At 34.9% G+C, this 21,175-nt stretch overlaps 1 protein-coding gene across 1 annotated transcript in view; it reads left to right on the top strand.

The window, feature by feature from the left end:
• Window positions 1-825: 825 nt before the first annotated feature.
• Window positions 826-21,175, top strand: part of LOC120222176 (transmembrane protease serine 11D-like) — a gene marked incomplete at its 5' end in the record, with an annotated part of 32,583 nt that continues 12,233 nt past the window's right edge. The window contains 5 exons of the mRNA XM_039219887.1: window positions 826-952; window positions 2,833-2,951; window positions 10,154-10,221; window positions 17,253-17,410; window positions 20,631-20,669. Of these exons, the coding sequence (XP_039075818.1) occupies window positions 826-952; window positions 2,833-2,951; window positions 10,154-10,221; window positions 17,253-17,410; window positions 20,631-20,669 (511 nt within the window). The remainder of the gene's footprint in view (window positions 953-2,832; window positions 2,952-10,153; window positions 10,222-17,252; window positions 17,411-20,630; window positions 20,670-21,175) is intronic.

Genomic DNA, 21,175 nt, shown 5'->3' with positions numbered 1-21,175 from the left:
TGACAATATGATCTCCAAGTACACAAGGGATAAAACAGAAATTCACACTTAGCCCTTCTGGTTACTTCCCCAGTGCAAGTGTACATGGTTGTGGGGAGGGAGCCAGGGAATAAGATAGTACCGGTGCTATATACCCAATATAATACCATGTACTGTATTAGTACGAATCTAATGGTTTACATTGCAGTTGACAAATTCATGGAGGTGGGGGGAATGATAAATGACACAAATCTTCCTCTGTTGGTACAGTTCTAATTCATTTCAGGGGCTTGCTACTCTTCCTAGATCTCAGCACTCATCCTTTGGTCACACCCTGACTTTCAATAATATGGAGAATATGACAGTGAGGAATGCTACTGTTCTGACTCCCTCTCCTGTTCTCCCCACCTAAAATGATTTCTCTTCTATAAACCACTGGGGATAGTGCTCAGTTAAGGAAACTTACTACAGTAAGTGTCCAACATAGGGTCTTAGAAAGACTTACAGCAAAACAGAACAATTAGTTGTCATTTTTGAGAACTTCATCAATGGGCAGAAGAAGGGAAAATAACTGCAAAGCATGGGTCAGATTTACTTAATTTTCAATCACCTACAAAATGTCAACAGTTCTGTGTGCTGAAAGAAATTTGAAAGAAAAATCATTAAGGAGAATGTTAGTTCAGGTTCATTTCCAGGATTATGTTCTGATCAATAATCACAGCAGTTTCCTATAAATAGAACGATGCGTAGGCTAAAAAACTTGGGAAGGCAGAAAATGATCATGAGCACTGAAACAAACCATGGCTTCTCTAAGTAAAAAGATTAGTCTGATCATTTTCTCTTGTTCTAAGGCCATCACGGATACCATCAACCTCAAGATTCCTGAATCCATATGTAGTGTGCTTCATTGTTGTGGCAGGGGTGGTAATCCTGGCGGTGACCATAGCTCTACTCATCCACTTTTTAGCCTTTGGTAAGTACTAGAAGACTAAAAGTACCACTTTTTAGACCAAATAACTAAATATACCTTCAGATGACAAGTCTGGCATTCTCTCTTTATTGACACTTTTATTTTCTGATACAACACAATTGAGGGTCCTATACATCTCTAAATACATGTTTGTGTCTATATTTTCCCTCAATCAGTATTTTTCTCCCCTCTCTCTCTTTTTTTGGAATAAACATTATTACCCAGGCAAGAATTACTCTAGCCAAAGGAAAAAGATCCCTAAATTCTTATCTGACACTAGAATTTGCCTACTATGTTTTTTCATTGAATCTCATGGTTTTCTTCTTCATATAATAACCTGATAAAACTGTAAAAGTGAAATATTACAAAGAACTTTAAGTTTCAACATCTAAAACATGGATGTACCTAATTATTTGTTAATTCATGATCTATTCCTGATAAAACGGTCTTAGTTAAGAAAACACTTATGAAAGATAGGGAGTAAAAACAAATTTTAAAAAAGATCTGTCCTTTTATTTTTTCTCTTATTATTATAAGAAAAATGTAGGACACATGACAAGAAACAGTATAAAGAACACATATTCCTCACTCATTCATAAACAACACTCCTTAATACTTCAGTGGACATTCCTTCAGATGTTTTAATGTAGATAAATAAAATATGTCAAATTTCACTAGATAACATAGGCTATAATCTAATTTTATCACTTAAAAAATCCACTCTGGATTATTTTATTTCAGCTATAATTCTGTTAAATCATTTAAATCATATGTGTGGGTGTAGGTATATGGGTATCCATGAATGTAGAGAGAAAGAGTACATAACTTATTGTATATTCTATTGTAAATAGGCAAAAATGCTTATTTGTGTGAAAGTTGAAAAACTCCCAATGGCACAATAAAATTACCAACATTGAGAAAAAACAGTACTGAGGAATGATCTTTATCAGCCAATCTAATTATAAAGTTGTTGCTACATTTTGCTGTCAAATCACTCAGAGTCAACTATGTCTTAGGTGAATTACAGAGGCATGAAAAAGAAACCTGAAGTTTCCAGTTAAATTAATGAGTTTTCACTCTTTATGGTACTATATTGTCACACAAACAGAGCCTAGGTTAATCCCCTTCAGAATGTGTCCCAGTGACCACTGACAGCCCTTGAAAGACTTGTCCCTTCAGTACAAAGGAATACACATCCCTTCCACGAGGATCTCCAACTTTTTCACCTGATTGAGGTATTCTTTGCATTAGTTATTACATATGAATGATCAAAAGAAAGCAGGCATTTTTCCTGAGACAGGTTAGGTTATGTCCATGTTCATAATGTTTCTAAGATGTATGCAGTGTTTTGGGGGTCTTTATTTTCTTCACATAGCTGAATGTGTCTTCTGGAAGACATTTTTGATGAAAACAATTCACACTGGACAACCAATTAGATATCCTGTTCAAAGGCTTATTTTCTAGTTTAGTCTAAAAAACTAATGACAAGTCACTAATACCTCTAAAAAGATTATTATTTGAAATAATTTTTAAAATGATTCAGAATTACTTTGGGTTATTCCTTTGTGAAAGCATATTATAGATATTCATTAATATTTCTTGAATTAATAAATCTGCAGTCACAAATCCCCCAAAAATATAGGAAACATAAAAATTATGATACTTCTGAGCAGTTTGATTTTACAAATGATGCTGCTCTGATTTTCCTACATCTTTAACAATTTCAGCTTTGTCAATTTAAAAAAATTACATTTATAGTAAGTTTAGAATTTTAAGAGAAACAAATTTTTTAATTGTATAATATACCCTCCCATAATCCTAAATAAATTAAGGATTAAAATACTTAGTAGAGAGACTGATTCTGTCTTTTCTTTGTTTTACAGATCAAAAGTCTTATTTTTACCATAGCAGCTTTCAAATCCTAAATGTCAAATATAGTAATCAGTTAAATTCACCAGCTACCCAGGAATATAGGGATTTAAGTGGAAGAATTGAATCTATGGTAAGTTAATATTTCTCTTTGATCTTTATCCCATCATAAAACAAATTTGATAATAAATAATATTTTGTGATATATTTGTAATTGCTAGATGCTCTACATCATTTTCTTCTCTGAATACTGAAAGATGTGTTTCTTTATGATTTTTCCAAGTTAATTTGCTAGTACACTGTTCTTCTTTACATTTTTTAAGTCCTAAGCGAAAAGCGTCAGAAGAGTCTTAATCAAAATTTTATATGATTATGACTTCAAAGCCTAGAAGTCTATTGTTTGTGCAAGTTGAGCATTAATTACTGCTCTCCTTGTAATTGCCTTTCTAAATCCTTTCCATTTTGCCTTCTTTTTCATACCCAACTAAACACACAAGTAGGTGTTAAAAGGTGTTAAAAGATATGTTTACATGTCCATAATAATATAGGTTAGACAACACCCTACTTTGGCTCAATGATAGATGTAGAAATTATGCAAAGTAAGCTCAAGCTTTCAGTTGAAGAGGACTGCCAGGAAACCTCAGAAGTGGATCCTTTGCATTCATTTATGACCATGGACCAGTGTGTGGCCTTTTGCCCACAGAGTCAGAGTTGACCAGTATCAAGATTGTTTACTTACCTTTACCTTTTTAGAGTCCTAAGAATATAAATTAATCCAGTGGCTCTAAAACTTAAACATTAACAGAATCACCTGGCAGGCTTTTCAAAACACAGATTTCTGGGTCCTGATGTGAAAGTTCCTGATTCAATAGGTCTGGGGTGAACTGAAGAATTTGCATTTCTAAGTTCCCAAGTGGTGCTGATGCTAATGGTCCAAGGACTACATGTTGGGAACCACTAAATTAATCTAAATGAGGACTCTCACGGCTGGAGGACTGAATCATTGGCTTGTTTAACACGTTTCCCCAGAGGCAAACCTCACTAGATGCCAACTTATGGGACAAATGCTTTGTTAGCATGGGATTAGAGCAAGGAAAGTTAAGTATATCACTTAAATGTTTAATGAGATCAGAATAAGCAGCTGAATCGGTGATTTGGGAGGAGAATCTATGACAGATCCTAAGATTTTCCTTGTGTTTGAGAACCTTGAGAGTTTTGCAGAGTACTAAGCAGGCAGTTTGTAAAATGCCATAACTGAGCTATCTAAAAATATTTCCTCATGCTTAGGGTGGAATTACAGGTTTAGGGGAGGAAGACCATAGAGTAAGAGTATCATTTTCATTCCATCACATGAAAAGGGTTCATTACATTGTCAAAATGACCTATCACTGTCAACTTGATCACCCAGCTGAAGTAGTGTTTGTCAGGTTTCTAGGTTGTAAAGTTACTCCCTCTCTTTGGAAGAAAGACACTGTGTGCAAGCCACACATGAGGAGTAGAGGCATAGAGCATTAAGCTTTGAATATTTGAAGAATGTTTAAAATCTTCAGTCTATTCTCCCAACGTATTTATTAACCGCTTGCTTATATCAATATAGTGGTCTCTGCATTTTTAAGATTAATTTTTGGACTGGATGCCAGAAGTGCTCCAGTTTAAATTTTCACCAGCAGCACATAAGTATGCACAGGTATGCTTATTTCCTCACAGCATTAACACTCAGTGTTGTAAGTCATTTTAATTGTTGCTAATCCAGTAGGTGAGAAATAATATCTCACTATTGATTTGATTTATATTTCTTTGATTACTAAGATTTAATCTGTCTTCGTATATTAATAGGTCTTTTTTTATAACTTCATTTGTCAATTGCTTGCCCATTTACTTACTGGAACATTTTTCTATTTTATATGGATTTGAAAAAAAAACCTTATTCCTACGAGCATACTAAAGTTTGCATGTCATTCACATTGCATATATTCCTCTAATAATGTGATTTGACTCTCAATCTTATTTATGACGTAGGGATTTTTTTAATGCTAAATATTTCATTTTTATATATTTCACATATATTTTATATATTTGTATAGCCAAATTATCAATCCTTTTTATGATTTCTCATTTTGTGTCATTTTAAAAATGGCTTTATTCACTCTAAATACCCTTTTAGAGTATTTAAATACCCTTTAAAATATTAACCATTTTCTTTTTATAATTTTATAATTTCAGTGTTTAGTGCCAAGCTATTGAGAGTACCATGGTTTTATAATATATTTAAACACTGGGCAGAAAAAGATTTCCCTTGAAATTCTTCTGATGTATGATTTCCATAATCTCATTTATGTATCCTTCTATAAAAACACTTTGAACATTTAAAACATTGCATGAATGATATTCTAATAAGGTGCTAATCTATAGTTTACAAAGCACTTTCACGTGTATTATCTAATCTTCAGTTCCCAACAGCCATATAAATTGATAAATCACTTTTATAGATGCATAAAGTAAAGGTTGTGAAATTGGGAAACATGTCAAAGGCCTTTCAACTGGAGAGTAGTAGAACCAGAATTCAAACCAAGGTCTCCTGACTCCAAATCCAAGTATCATAGCGTTTCCCAATGGTAACATGAGTGTCATCATTATCCTTGTCCCACTGACAACACTGTTTTCTTTCATTAGCAGAAGAATAGTCCCAGAAATGTCTATTAGGCAATTAATTCATCCCTCTTTTCTAGCTCTCAGTTTACTTATCAGTGAAATAAAGTTATTGGACCAGATAATTTTTACAGTACATTCTAACTCAAAAAGTCTATGATTTTATGACTTCCATGCAATATATTTATTCATCTGTTTTTCCTATCCTGCCTCTCTGGCCACTCCTCTGTGTCTTTACAGGCTTACCCTACTTTACACTGCCGTTAAATGTTAAAATTCCCCCAAGGCTTTGACCTATGGTCTCCTCTTTTCTCACACTGTTTTCTACCTGTAGATGATCTCATCAATGAGAGTTAGTTCAACCAATACTTGTACACTAATGACTCGTTCGGTCTCCAGTCCAGACTTCTCTTCTGTACTTCAGATCTTTTCACCCCGCTGCCAGCCCAGTATCTCCACTTGGCTGGGGTTTTTTTATCTTAAATTTATTCTGTCCCCAAATCAAACTCATGATTTCCTCAGAGCATCCCAGCTTCCTTCCAGTAATCCTGTCCCCATTAAAAACAAATCATTTATTCAGTTTTAAGCATTTGACAAAATACAACATCCCTTCTTAATAAAGACCCTCGAGAAAGTCGGGATAGAAGGAACCTACTTAAACATCATAAAAGCCATCTATGACAAGCCCTCAGCTAACATCATCCTCAATGGGGAAAAATTGAGAGCTTTCCCCCTGAGATCAGGAACACGACAGGGATGTCCACTCTCACCACTGTTGTTTAACATAGTGCTGGAAGTCCAAACCCAAACCCTAGAATACATCTTTGACCTACTGCCCTCAGTAGCCCTCAAAGTATTCCAAATACCCAATCTATTACCAATCTCTGCAGGTTTTATCTTCTCTATTTCCCTCTAATCCATGCATTTCTCTTCATACCTACAAATACCATGTCCATCCAAGCCATCACCTCTACTCTGAACTACTAAAACAGCATTAACTGCTTTGCATTTCTTCCCTAAATCTGAATATCCATATGCAGCAAAAGAAATAATTCTCAAATTGCAACTCTAATTATATTATCCTTCTGTTTAAAACATTTCAGCTCATAATAATGTTCCATTATTTATGATAAAGACCACTAACAAGACCTGCATGATCTGGCCTTTCTGTCAACCTAGCCTCCATGCTCTCTATGCTAGAGCTGCACTGACCTTCTTTCATTCCTGAAACACAACTTGTGTGTTCCTACCTCAGGACTTTGCATGTGCCCTTCACTTCACCTGTGAGGCTTTTTCCCTCCTCTTCAACTAGCTAACTTTGATTCTTCCTAACAGTCTCAACTCCATAAGCATTTCCTCTGAGAAACCTCTCTAATATTGATTGGATCCAATTCCTTTACTATATTTCTGTACTTATCACTTATAATTTTACTTAAATGTGGGTGATAACTTGATTAGTGCTTGTCTGCCACCATTAAATGTAAGCTCCATAATGGCAAGGACTATTTATTTCTCTCACCATTGCATCCCAGTTCTTGATAGAAGGGGTGTGCAGCAAAAAAGTTACTCAAAAACTGTTGATGAATGAGTGAAAAAATGAACAAGGCCATCTAGAAATATTGAAGGCACCAGTTTGCAAAATATATGTATCAAAACCATGAGTGCATTCCGACTGAATGATGGATCTTTCTCAATAAAACAAAAGATTTCAGTCAGGATTCATACCTGGGATCAACTGAACTGTTGGAACTCCCCTTTGTTATCAGGTATGATAATGCAACAAATTCTGCAAACAATTGCCACTTTTTCCAAAATATACCTAATTATAGTCCCGTAAATAAACTAGTGCATAGGAAGAGAAAGAAAACAGTATCCATTTGAGATTAATTTTATCAAATCGCTTATACCATCAGGGCTTCTGGATAAAATTCATTTCGGTTATTTCCATTTAACAACCATTAATTATTGGGGTGCCTGGGTGGCTCAGTTGGTTCAGCACCTGACTCTTGATTTCAGCTCAGGTCATGATCTCATAGTTCATGAGACTGAGCCCTGAGATGGACTCAATGCTAACAGCACAGAGTCTGCTTGTGATTCTCTCTCCGTCTCTCTCTGCCTTTCCCCTGCTTATGCATGGGCTCTCAAAATAAATAAACATTTTTTAAAAGCATTGATTGTTACTTAATGCCAAAAATAAAATTTGATATGTGCCTGACAATGAAATATTTTTTGAATGAATAAATAAATGATGCATTCTACCTGTTGGTTCCTGTACCAAGTCTTAGGGATACAAAATAAAGGTATCATTGTAGTCAGGGGCTCACAGTGGTCTCCAAAATGGGGTTGTGCTTCCCAGGAATGGATTCACAGTAATTAATTATGAATACTCAAATATTCAGATGTCACTCTACATGTATTCTTATTCTCATAAATTTTTAGAGGGAAGTGTTTTGTTACTATTTAATAAGTAGATTGGCACCCTTGTTTGGTTTTAGGTCAGCTGGTCTCACACAACGTTTGTAAAAGTATCTTGAGGGAAGAGGGGAAGGACAGTAAAACAGCAGAACTGACTAGTCTTCAGCCTATCTTACCTGCTCTGAGTAGATTTCAGCAATGTGCAGTTTCAACTGGATTTAAAGATTTTATTACCTAGTTCTAAAACTAAACAAGCCTCACTGAACTCAATAAGGGAACTGAAAAGAATCCTGGAAAATTTTAAATGTGCAATTTGGAGATAAATCTAATATGCAAGGACAGTAATGAACAAGTAAAAGAATAGTAAGGTAATAGCAGAACTGACACTTTACTGCTTCTGACTGAAGCAAGTTACCAGGTGAAGCAATATCTTTCTTAGAAGATATTTAATACACACAAATACAAACATATATACAACCCCTGTCTCTTCAAGGTGTGAGAAAGAAATTAGGTGCTTTTTAAATAAAACTCATACCATGGAGAGGAGACCTTGAAAATATGTTTAGCAATGGGTCCATCATGAGGTGCTTGGGTTTTCTTCTGTTTTACTGAAAGTGATGCATCTTATCTATAAAAGTGTTTACACATGCACACATAACAACTGGGTAGGGGGAATGATTAACCATCATGTTTGGTTCATTTTGAACATATTTCTTTTAATAATTTTTCAATGTTTATTTTTGAGAGAGAGAACACAAGCAGGAAAGGGGGAGTGAGGAGGAACAGAGTATTTGACATGGCTCTGCATTGTGAGCACAGAGCCCAAAGTGAGGCTCAAACCCACGAACCCTGAGATCATGACCTGAGCTGAAATCATATGCCTAACCGACTGAGCCACGTGGCCAGGTGCCCCTAAACATACTTCTTTAAAAAAAAAAAATATAAAATGAAACACATTCCATTTGTTTTGCAAGTATAACCAACTGAAATCAGGAAAGATGGAAAGCCACTTGCTAAATTCCAACAAAACTTTTGCACGATTGATGGGACAAACTAACAACTTTGTGTCATGATTTATTAAATTCTGCTAATGATTTATTTTATGCATTTGGAGTCACGTAATTGTATGGAAACATCTTCAGCATTCCAAACCAAGTGTTTAAATTAAATTTAAATTTGTAACTTTGAATCATTTTATCACAAAGTATTTCCAAAATTACAAATTTTATCCAGTCATATTATCAGTGAAAATAGTATTATTAAATATAAATGGAATAAAATGACTAAATGTTAGCTGTTAACTCAGTCTCTTTAATTTCTAAATTTGTCAATGTTTTATAATATATGTTGTTAGCAGTACAGTGTTATTGCATATATATAATTTATAAATAAATATATATGTTTTGGCTACCTCATGTCCAAAATATTTCATCCATAGAAATGCATAATCAAAAACATTTGGAGACCACTGTAATAACAGATCATATTACCACATATTTTCTTTTTCTTGAAAACTAAATGTTCCAGATCTGGTTAAACAGAAAAGAAAGTGGTAACTTGAGGGTGGTTGAAATCACAAAAACAACATCATTTCTATTATTCAGCTCATGAATAATATGAACAAAACCATACCTATCCAATAAGAAGACACTAAAAATAAGGTGATTTATTTTCATGGATCTTTTTTCTCTAATAATGAAAATGTGTGATAATTGCAAACATTCTATATGTAATGTTTTACACTTTAATGACTGGTATATTAACAAATTTAATGATTCACTTTGTAACACTTTAAATAATCCACATCTTAATTCAATTCTTATCAACTGTGAATAACTTGATCCTCATACTGAGGCATGAGGATTCTAGACTTTTCTAGAATACAAAGATAGTACTGACACCCTCAACCAGTAAAGAAATGTAAAATAGTACTGTTTTTCATTGTTTACTTGATTTTTGCCCAACACCCTTGGGAAGAGCCACCAAATCACACTGAGTACCACATCTGATGTTTTGATGCCTTCTGGTAAAGATGCATCCAGTCCATTATCATGTTTATATCATAAGTGAAGAAAGAGGCACTGCACCAAAAGGCCATTTCCCCAGTCTAAATCTATCCCAAGTGTTCTGAGATGAACTTGAACTAAAATGGACTGAACTGAAAACACTAGTCACTATTCCTCATTAACTTAAGTCCTATGTTGCAAGTTTGGGAGGAGGGAGAAGAACAGCTGGAAGTATAAAAAATGATTTTCCTCTTTTGTTTTACAGATTACTAAAACATTCCAACAATCAAATTTAAAAAATCAATTCATCAGAGCTCATGTTGTCAAACTGAGGTAAGTGGAACTATATAAAATATATAAGCATAGGGGTGCCTGGGTGGCTCAGTCGGTTAAGTGTCAGACTTCAGCTCGGGTCATGATCTCATGGTTCATGGGTTTGAGCCCCAGATTGGGCTCTGTGTAGACAACTCAGAGCCTGGATCCTGCTTCAGATTCTGTGTCTCCTCTCTGCCCCTCCCTAGCTCTCTCTCTCACTCTCTCTCTAAAAAATAAATAAACATTAAATATATATATATATATATTTATATATAAGCTTAGATGCAATTTGGCCCATTTGACTTCTGTTCACAGCATAGATAATGAGACATACACGTAATTTGTTGCAATGCTATGAAAGTAGTATCATGGGCAGCTTAAAAAAACGATGCAAATAAACAAAACCAACACATGCCACATTTTGATCTATTACTAATGTAAGTAAGTATATCACAGGAATGCATGATAGGAAAAGAAGAAAGGTTAAAGAGAGTTGGGTGAGGGTATGGTAACAAGGCCATCCTACTGTATAAACCCAGTGGATACCATTCACCATACAGTCTATGTAAAGAGTGCCTCCTGGGGCTGTGCACTTCTGTAGTCCTGGGTATATTCAGCCAAGATCAGAACACTATGACCAACATCAAGCTTTTTGTTTGTATCTACCTGAAATGCTATAACACAAAGTACATTGTGACCAAATCCAAGCATGTCTGGCATGAATGAATAATAAGGGAAATAGCAGCAAGCATTCTAGTTATTTGACATCCCTGCCTTAGTTGAATATGTACCTATCTGTGTGATGTGATGAGACAGACCCTCCCAGCTAAAATACTGGCCTTCCCACAAATGCCTCAAATGCCCACATTACCTGATCCTTCAAATAATATGCAAAAGTCCTTTGGAAGGTAGATGTTTCTCAAATACCACCACCACAAGAAAATTAATAGTTCTTATTTTCTGTAGAATCACTTAGTAAGTCCAGAGTATGAACATCTGGTCAGGTAAGTTTTGTTGAGAAATGAGAAGGGAAGGAAGAATCCATGGGAAGAGTATTGACGAAAATGAATTTCAATCAGTTCAGTGCACATTTGCCTTAGCACTGTCCTGTGAAAATCTTTGTTCTAGCCACCGGCTCTCAAAACTTGTAGGATTAGATGAGTCATCTGTGCTTGTTCACTTCCCACTTCCTGCTCAATCCCCTGCAATCTTGCTACTGATACCAGCAGAAAATGCTAATTGCCTTTGCCAGATTTAACAAGGACAACCAAATCACAAGCTCCAAGCAAGTTATATCAATCTTCGGTTTGGATCTCTTAATGATATTTGATACTGTTGTATTTTCAATCCTTCTTGAAATAGTACCATTCTGTAGTTTCTATGACCCAACACACCCCTATTTTCCTTTTACCTCTCCATTCACTCCTCAATCTTTGCCAGCTCTTATTCCTTCTCTGCACATCCTTCAAATGTTGGATGTTAGGCTGTGCTATCAGCCTCTCCTCTTCTCAGTTCACATTCTCTCTTTTCAGTGGCTTCATTGCCCCCCTATATGTTCATTATTCTCAAGGTTGTATTTCTGGGCCAGTTCCCTCTTCTCACCTCTAGACATGACTGTACACAGCCTTCTACTTAATGTAATCATACAGGTATCTCACAGACAACTCAATTTACCATATCCAGACCTGAACCTATCATCTCTCCCCCACCGAATGTCACTCTTCTACTGTGGCCTACCTCAATCAATGGCATTACCTTTAACCTCGTTGCTCAAGAAATATGCAAGTCATCTTTAATTACTTCTCTCTCTCAACCCACACATTCAATCGTCTAATCTTTCAATCCTATTTCCTAAATATTCCTAAAATCCGTAACTTTTCTTCAAATAGTGCTCTTAACCATCTCTCTCCTGGACTATGAGCGTCTCCTAATGAGTTTCCTTCCCTCCAGTCTTGTTCCACTCCACAATCTACAAAGCAGTCAGAAAGACTTTTTGAAACAAAATTCTAAACATATTATTCCCCTGGTAAAATCCTCCCATCGTTCTCTCCTTACCCTTGCAATATGACATATATTATATATAAATATAACATATGCATATCAAAGATACATATATTCTTGATATATATATTTGTGTGTACATACATGTGTACAGAGATATATAGAGACATTTTTATACATATATATGTAACAAAGTATACTAAACCTTCCTTTACCTGACTTCCTTTTACCATCTCCATCTCTGGAATTATCTTTCACTACCATCCAACTAGATTTCTTTCAGTTCCTCACTAACCCTAACCTCAAGACCATCATATAAGCTTCTCGGCTGGAAATGTACACACACTACTTTACCCTTTCCCCTTCAATTTTAAAATATAGTTTGTAGGGGCGCCTGGGTGGCTCAGTCGGTTGAGCCTCCGACTTCGGCTCAGGTCACGATCTCACGATTCGTGGGTTCGATCCCCGGGTCAGGCTCTGTGCTGACAGCCAGTTTGGAGCCTGGAGCCTGTTTAGGATTCTGTGTCTCCCTCTCTCTCTGACTCTTCCCTGCTCACGCTGTCTCTCTCTCACAGAAATAAATAAAACATTTTAAAAAAAGATAAAATATAGTTTGTAAATAGAAAGCTTAAGGTACAGTAAGTCAAAAAAATCAGGAAAGGATTACCCTTAAGATAGTTTGTAACTCAATGTTCCCAAGAGGAGGGTACATACCTCTTTGGTAGAGTTGTTATGAAGATCAAATAAATTAGTGTAAAACACATGGTCCTGTTTGAGTATCTAATTCAAAGTCTGTCATTCACTAAAGATCCCTCTTCTTTGAATTGGTTCTTCTATTTTTGTTAGTCTTCTTCTTATTGATTTGTGGGAATTCTGTATTTATAGTAGGTAGCAATCATTTGTCACTTTCTGTGTTGCAAATATATTCTCCTTGTCCATAGCATATTTTCAAACTTTATGGCATCTTTTATGGTAAAAGGTCAATTGCAAATAGTCTTTTTTAAGAAATCCTTTCTATTCGTGCATATAAAGACATTCTCTCATATTTTCTTGTAAGCCTTAAAATTTTTTTGTTCATATTCAGGTACTTTGGATATGATATGAGAGATTTAATTTTATTAATTCTTTTTAATTTTTTTAAATTTAAAAATTTTACTACATTAAATTAAAATTTTATTAAATCTTCTTTAAATTTTTCCATCTAAGTCATTTTCTTTCAGATTTGTGATACCACTTCTGTGATATACTGTTTACATATTTCAAAGAATTAGTTTCTGGTCATTAATTCTGCTCCTTCCTATCAAGCTTAATACTTGTCATTCAAATAAAATCTACCACTATACATTTATCTATTTCTCCTTATGCAATATATTTTGAGGACACAGTGTCAAATACTTTTATGTTTAGAAATGGCATATCTTCCTCAGGAATGTTCATTTTTATCAAGATATTAATCTTTTTTATCCCTTATTAATGGTTTTTAATCTTAAATTTTTTAATGTTTATTTATTTTTGAATAAGAGAGTGTATGTGCACGAGAGGAGGGGCAGAGAGAGAGGGACAGGGGATCCAAGCAGATTTGGTGCTGACAGCAGCAAGTCTAACATGGGGCTCGAACTTGCAAACCATGAGATCGTGACCTGAGCTGAATTCGGACACTCAACCAACAGAGCCACCCAGGGGCACCCCAGTCTTAAAATCTCTTGTATCTGATACTATTATGGCTACATTGACTTTCTTGTGGCTATCACTTTTCAGTATATTTATTATCCTTTTATTTTCATTATTTACATATTCTTATGCGTTAGACATTTCTCCTAAAACAGAAAAACAGCTAGATCATATTTTCAATACATTCTCATCTTTGCCTTATTTTAGTGATTATTTTTTAAATTTAAATAAGGAGAGTTGGCTTAATCACCACTTTTCTTCTATTTGGAACTCTTATCCATGTTATTATGAAGGATATTTTAGCTCCACCTTATTGTAATAATACCAAATCAGTCATTATAATGATAGATTACCAATTTGCCACTTCCTTTGTTCCCTGTTTCTTACTGTACCTCAACTCTCCTTCAAGGTTCAATCTCCTTCTTTCTCAAGTACTTTATTTATATATTTTCACAAGAGTCAGAGCATCTGGGTGGCTCAGTTGGTTAAGCATACAACTCTTGATTGTGGCTCATGTCATGATCCCACATTGTGAGACTGAGCCCTGCTTCGGACTCCATGCCAAGCATGGAATCCTCTTAAGATTCTCTCTCTCCCTATGACCCACTCCCCTGTTCATGCTTTTGCTCTAAAATAAAATAAATAGTGGTTCCTGGGTGGCTCAGTTGGTTAAGCGTCCGACTTCGGCTCAGGTCATGATCTCAAGGTTTGTGGGTTTGAGCCCCACGTCGGGCTCTGTGCTGACAGCTAGCTCAGAGACTGGAGCCTGTTTCGGATTCTATATCTCCCTCTCTCTCTGATCCTCCCCTGTTCATGCTGACTCTCTTCTCTCTCTCAGAAATGAACAAAACATTTAAAAAATAAACATTTAAAATAAAATAAGTAAATTTTCACAAGGGTAAATGATCTATAAGGTATCCTTTTTTATTTTGCTTTGGTCTAAAAAATGTCCTATTTTTATTTTCATAATTGAATAATACTTTAGTATGGACATAAAATTCTAAATTAATAGCTCTGGTCTCTGGTTGCTTTGAAGATACAATTATATACCACCTTTTTCATTGCTATTAAAGAAACTGTCCTTCAGTCAAAATGTTCTTTGGTAGCGAATCTTTTCTCTATTGTTTGAATATCTTTCATTTGTCTTTGGAGTTCAGAATTTTTTAATGATGTATTTGTATGTGTGGATTTTCTTTTATTTAGTATGCTTCAGACTCATTGTGATCTAAGGCTTCATGTTTTCATCAATTCTGGATAACTCTCATCATCTCTTGCAATATTGCTTTTCCTTTGTTTTTCAGTGCTCTTCTTATGCTTTCAAGTAAACATTGAGTCTTTTCTAGTCTCTTAGCCTCTATTTGATATGCTTCATCTCTTTGTTACATTTTGTGTGACATTTCTTTATGTTTATCTTTCAGTTCACTAATTTCTCTTCAGCTTTGTCATATTCTTTGTAACTCACCCATTGAGTTTTCAATTTCAATGAAAAGCTATGATTATGTACGCCTGTCTGCAAGCTCTATTTGTTTCTTTTGTGAACCTGTCTGGTCTGTTTTGAGATTCCTCCTTTTATGTCACTAGTCATTACAAGTATAGTTATCTATCTGTTAATTTTATTATGTGAAGTTTTTGAGGATGCTCTCCTTATTCTGCTGATTCTAGCTCATGATATGTTGTTTGCCATTGGGATTGTATGCCTGTATTTAATCCCACTTCTTAAGTGAGATACTATGTATCCTGGATTTAACATTCAATCTTACAGAGCATTTGCTTCTATCAGACACTCTAGGAGGATCAGCAGCACATGGATCATTGTTTGTTTGTTTGTTAATTTCTTAAAATTTCTGGATCCATGCAGGTAGTAGTAATACAAATCCAAAACTTTCAGGTAGCTTAGCTCATGATCATGAATTATGAGGAGAATCTTCTTTTTTCTGTCTAGATCTGGAATCCTAAGACTCATAGTCCTTTTTTTTATGACATGATGAACACATTTTTTTCTTTACAGCCCATGCTTTCACTAAGGGTTTAGTTCTCTGAGAATCCTGGTCTTATTTAGAAAACTCATATTCATCTGTTTAGCACTGCCCAAAGCATCCTCTCCAGAACCTATGTAAATGCTGAAAGTCAAGTCTGCTGGATATTCTAGTGCTTACCACATAACACTCATGTTCTTTACTTTTGGTTTACCAAGATTTCCCTTCCTTTAACATGACTTTAGCTTTGTATTCCAAATGAATGTATTATATTTTATCAAGCCCTTCCGGTTATTTTATAGAAAAGTTTTTTTTAATCATTTAGGCAGTCAAGATGATAGAAATGGAAGCTATACCTATTTCATATTCAATAGCTATACCTATTTTATATTCATATTCACTAAACTATATTCAGTGTCTGCTCCTCCATTTAAACTGCAAAATCCATAAGAATAGCATATGTGAATCCTGGTTGCAACTAATTTCTGAAATAAAAAACAGTGCCCAGCGCAAGAAGGTGCCTATTTAATATTGCTAAGTAAATATTAATATCTGGAATAAATATTATGGCAGAACTGGCTATGGAGAGGAGAAGAGGAGGCCTGGAATGAATACGAGAGACAAATTTGTCTAAAGCATATTTTCAGGAAAGAAGATGGCCAATGTTAGATGGAAGAAATGATTTACATGGTAATTTACATGGAAAGAAGTGGAAATTATATCAATATTGATAATTATAGCCCTTAGTCTAATTATTAAGGTTCTGTACTGTGAGAAATATCTGTAGTTAACTGATATAGAGGTAAAATTTTAATATATAACTACAAAAGTTAAAATTTGCTTTTGTAGCCAGATCAAAGGGTTTAGGTAACAGAAAATTAACCTGAGGCTTTAAGTCACATAAATTTGGAACCTCTCTCCTTACAAGTTTGTTTAATGAGATAAGGGTGCTTTTTTTTTTTTTTTTAAGATTTGTGAGGTCTAATAAAAGCTAATATATATAATGCACTAACTATATGCTATTTACTTTTCCCAAAAGTTTTGCATATATTAATTGACATAATCTTCTGAACAACCTATTTTAATGTGATGAGACTTAGATACAGAAAGATAAGAAACAAATAACTTACCAAGGTCAAACAGTAAATGGCAAACAGTATCCAAATTCTGGCATTCTGACTTCAAAGCAAGCTATACCAAATGGTGGATACAGCAGACTACTCACTGAAATCAAATATTTGTGGAACATCATTGTGTGATATATCATTAAGTATGCAAACACTGTTATGTGAATCTGTTCTAAAGTTAAATTCCATAAATGAAGCTTTTTAAAGTTTAATAAATAAAAGTATATAACAGAAAACTATAATTATCTATTTTTAATATATTTATGGCTTTCAGGAAAGAGGGTGATGGTGTGATAGCAGATGTTGTTATGAAATTTAAATTCACTAGAAATAACAATGGAGCATCAATGAAAAGAAGAATTGAGTCTGTTTTACACCAAATGTTGAATAACTCTGGAAACTTGGAAATAAACCCTTCAACTGAGATAACACGCAAGTACCATTTTTATATATCATTTATCCCAATATATCAATTAAACCAGTTTAAATTCATATTTTAATTTAATGATACTGACTTTTCTTTCCTTGGAATTAAACTTCATGAAAACAATATATTATAAAGCTAGACATAATACATAGTTCTCTAATATAAAACATTCTAAAGTTTAAAGAATCATTTAGCATTGAGATAGGAAATTTTATTTGCTAAAAACACTTTATTAATTTCCCTCTGGACACTCCTCATATATATCTCAACAGGAGAGACGTTATTGTCAGATCTTCAATCTGCAGGTATTCTGTAGGAATGGTAAATAGCTGCTCAAGGTCAGAGGACAATTGAATTAACACTCTACCTCACCCAGAACACAGCATGCAATCAGAAGGTGTCTGATTAATACTTACAGAATAAAGAAGAAAATTAGAAGATATAGCAGTACCCCTAACTCATCTCTGAAAATATCTGTACCTCTGCTTGTCTTGAATCTATTTCCACTTTTTTTTCCATCCCAGTTGCTACCACTTTGGTCCAAGTCAGCATCATTTCTGTCTTGAACTATTGCACTTGCCTCCATACTACTCTTTTTACATACTCTTGTCCCCTTCCAAACTATTGTCCACATACTGATCAAGGAAATATTTTTAAAAACATAATTTGAAACATTATTTAAAAGCCTCCCATGACTTTCCACAAAAATAAAAAACAAGCAAACAAATACCTGTAACTGGGATACCCAGGCTTACCCAGGACAGTCCCAGTTCATGCCAATTGTCCAAGAACCATTATTAATATTGATCCTTAAGTATCTTGGTTTGGACAATAAATGATATGACCATCTCATTTAAAGCACTGCATGATCTAGTTCAAACTTACCCCTTCAGCTACTTATTAATCTACTCTTCCTTATTCACCATAATCCGGTCATACTTTCATTTCCTCCACCTGTCAAACTCCTCTCCTCCTCCCTCAGGGCCTTTGCATACATTGTTTCAGTTTCTTATAATACTCTCTAGATTATCCCTTTGCACCCATCACATCTCGTCTGGGTCACTGTTTTCTAATTTAAGCCTTTTCTAACTTCTATTACCTGTGTCATGGACTCCATTTTCCTTCATAACATTTATCACAATCAAATCTACAAAATTATTTGTGTGATATTTCTATTGTTTGTCTTCATCCTACTCCGTATGCTTCCTAAAGGCAAGAACCAGTCTTATTCATCCCAGTGTCCTTCTACTACCCACTATCTAGTTCATAATAGATACTCTATTAATATTTATTTCTTGCATGACTAAAAAGACTTAATATGTGCATAGAATTTAAGGACACTCCCCCAACTTTGTCATTTGCCATTAATAAACCATGATTCCCTCATAAAAAGCTCAAGATTAAAAGATTTTGGTAGATCCCACACTGGACTTGTATACGATCAGTGTATGCCTGTTATAGCTGTATTAAGTGTTAAGACATTGAAAAGCTTTGCTATCTATTGGTAAACTACCACTGCACCAGGCCCACAAAGGTATCTCCTTGGCTTCTCAAAATCCTCCCATCCCTACCCTGGACTCTTGGCTTGTCCCCTTGCAACTGAGGAGTTAATGCCTAGGGACTTCCAAGACACCACTCTAGTTCCATGGCTATGACTGGCTGATGCTCATCCATTATAGTTTGCTTAATCCCCAAAACACCCATAGACTCTACTTTTATTGTTCCCACTCAGAAATGTTGGAGAATTGCCCAGAGTCATTCAATCTGCATGTAGGGAGGCAAGATTTGAACTCAAGTCTCTCTCACTCAAAGAATGAAAAAGAGTGGTCATATCTTTTTATTCTTTGTCTCCAAAAGGATATTTGGGCTCTGACACTTACCAAACTCTGTGAAAGTTCTGGCAGTAAGTAAGTTTGCAAAAACTGGTTTTAGAAAGCATGAAAACCTGATAAATTTAGATATCTTTTATAGGAAATAAGAAACTGGTTTCTCTTTAAAAGCCTTCAACCAAGGAAGGATATGATCTGACATTCATTTTTAGGCGGGAAAAGAAGCCTGGTAATGTATAGATGGACACACTGAAAAGTGCAAACCTGGAGGCAGGTAACCCAGACTAAAGGTTATTGTAGTAATACAGATGTTAAATGATGAAAGCATGAACTAAAGTAGTAGCCAAAGGGATAAGGAGGATGGGCCTAATAAAAAGGATAGTTAGGGGCTAGAAGGTATAGAATCTGAAAGCCAATAAAATGTGAAGATGACAGAAAGGGAGGAATTAGAGACTGTTTCAGAATACAAGCCATTGGTAGAAGCAGAATCATTTCCTGAAAGAGGAAATATAACAAAAGTAGCAAATCTGGGGTGAAATTTGGTGGCACGGAGTTTGAGAGGGCCTTCGCTATCTGTTACCAACATAGTTTTCTGTCTGCACCCTCCTCCTCTTTTGCCACACTTGCACTCCTGGCTCTACTGACTTGATTGCTCCACGAACATCACACATCTCCATGTACTTGTGCCCACTACACTTTCCAGCTGGAATACATTTTCACTGCTTGTCTGCCTAGAAAATCCCTTTTAAGTCTTTAAAATACAGCTCAAATGTTTTTCTCACCATAATAACTTGGTGAATATCTCAGCATGACCACCCTCTCCTTTCCCTTCTCTACTTCATACTTAAATTTATTTGAATGATTTTTTAATTAATTTCTAAGCTGTCAGTTATGTGAGGGCTGACCTCCTATATTTTTCTCACTGCTACATCTTCAGAAACGAAGAATAGTATCAGTAGAGTAATACAGATATATCGATATATACCTACATATGTATTCAGGTAAATGAAAATTTAACTTCTCTTATATGACTTATCACACCATATCTCAACAACTTTCTTATGTTTCTGTTTTCCAAACTAAACTGAGTGACTTGAGAGCAAGAATATCTTTTAAATATCTTTTAAGTATCTTTCAGTGTTTGATGAGAAATTAAAGCACAAACTTAAGTATAGATAACAATAAATTGGGGGAAGATTGTAAACATGGAGATATCTAGGACTTACAACTCAGAGATTCTTTCAGCAGATCTGAGATGAAGCCTAGAAATCTGTATCTTATCAGGCCCTAAGTGATCCTGATGATGGTTGTCTGAAGATTGCATTTAAGAAATTAGGATGAAATAATATAAAATCCTTATTGTATTGATCTTATTCTCACTTTTTTTTAACACCAGCAATTACTGACCAGGATACAGTGGTTATGTTCACTCAAGGTAAGTTTCAAAACTACCTTATAAAAATGGTTTCCATTTTTGGAAAGTACATTCCAAATATATAATAAATACATTCAAGTATTTACATTATTTGCTAAGGCAGTTTCTATTGAGATGTTGTCTTTATTCTTAGTTCACACCTGTGGGCTGTTGTTGAGCTAAGACATTGCTGATTCCACTGGACCGTGGAGAGATGTTTAGGTTTTGCCCTCCTTTTAGATAAAGGAGCTGCCAGCAATGGCATTCTGTGTCGAGTTTGACCTCAGGAGAATTTTTTTGGCAGCTTTGGGAAGCTTTTCTTGCCCTAGTTCTATAGTGGCACTCCCTTAGACTTATAAATTGTTTGGTAACACCATTTATATGGCTTCTCCTAACCACAAGAATAGCTTGCTTTGTTGTGGATTTAGGTTAATCAAAAAGTACAGTAAAAAATAATTATAAAAAATGCTGTTAGTTTTATGTTTCAAATCTTAATATAATCCTGTATACTCTCAGGCTGGGATACC

The sequence above is a fragment of the Hyaena hyaena genome, unplaced genomic scaffold (assembly GCF_003009895.1).
Source record: "Hyaena hyaena isolate Hyena2069 unplaced genomic scaffold, ASM300989v1 scaffold_846, whole genome shotgun sequence".
Classification (NCBI taxonomy): Eukaryota; Metazoa; Chordata; class Mammalia; order Carnivora; family Hyaenidae; genus Hyaena; species Hyaena hyaena.
Note: the sequence above shows the minus strand (reverse complement) of the source record. Positions and strands in the feature narration are given on the sequence as shown.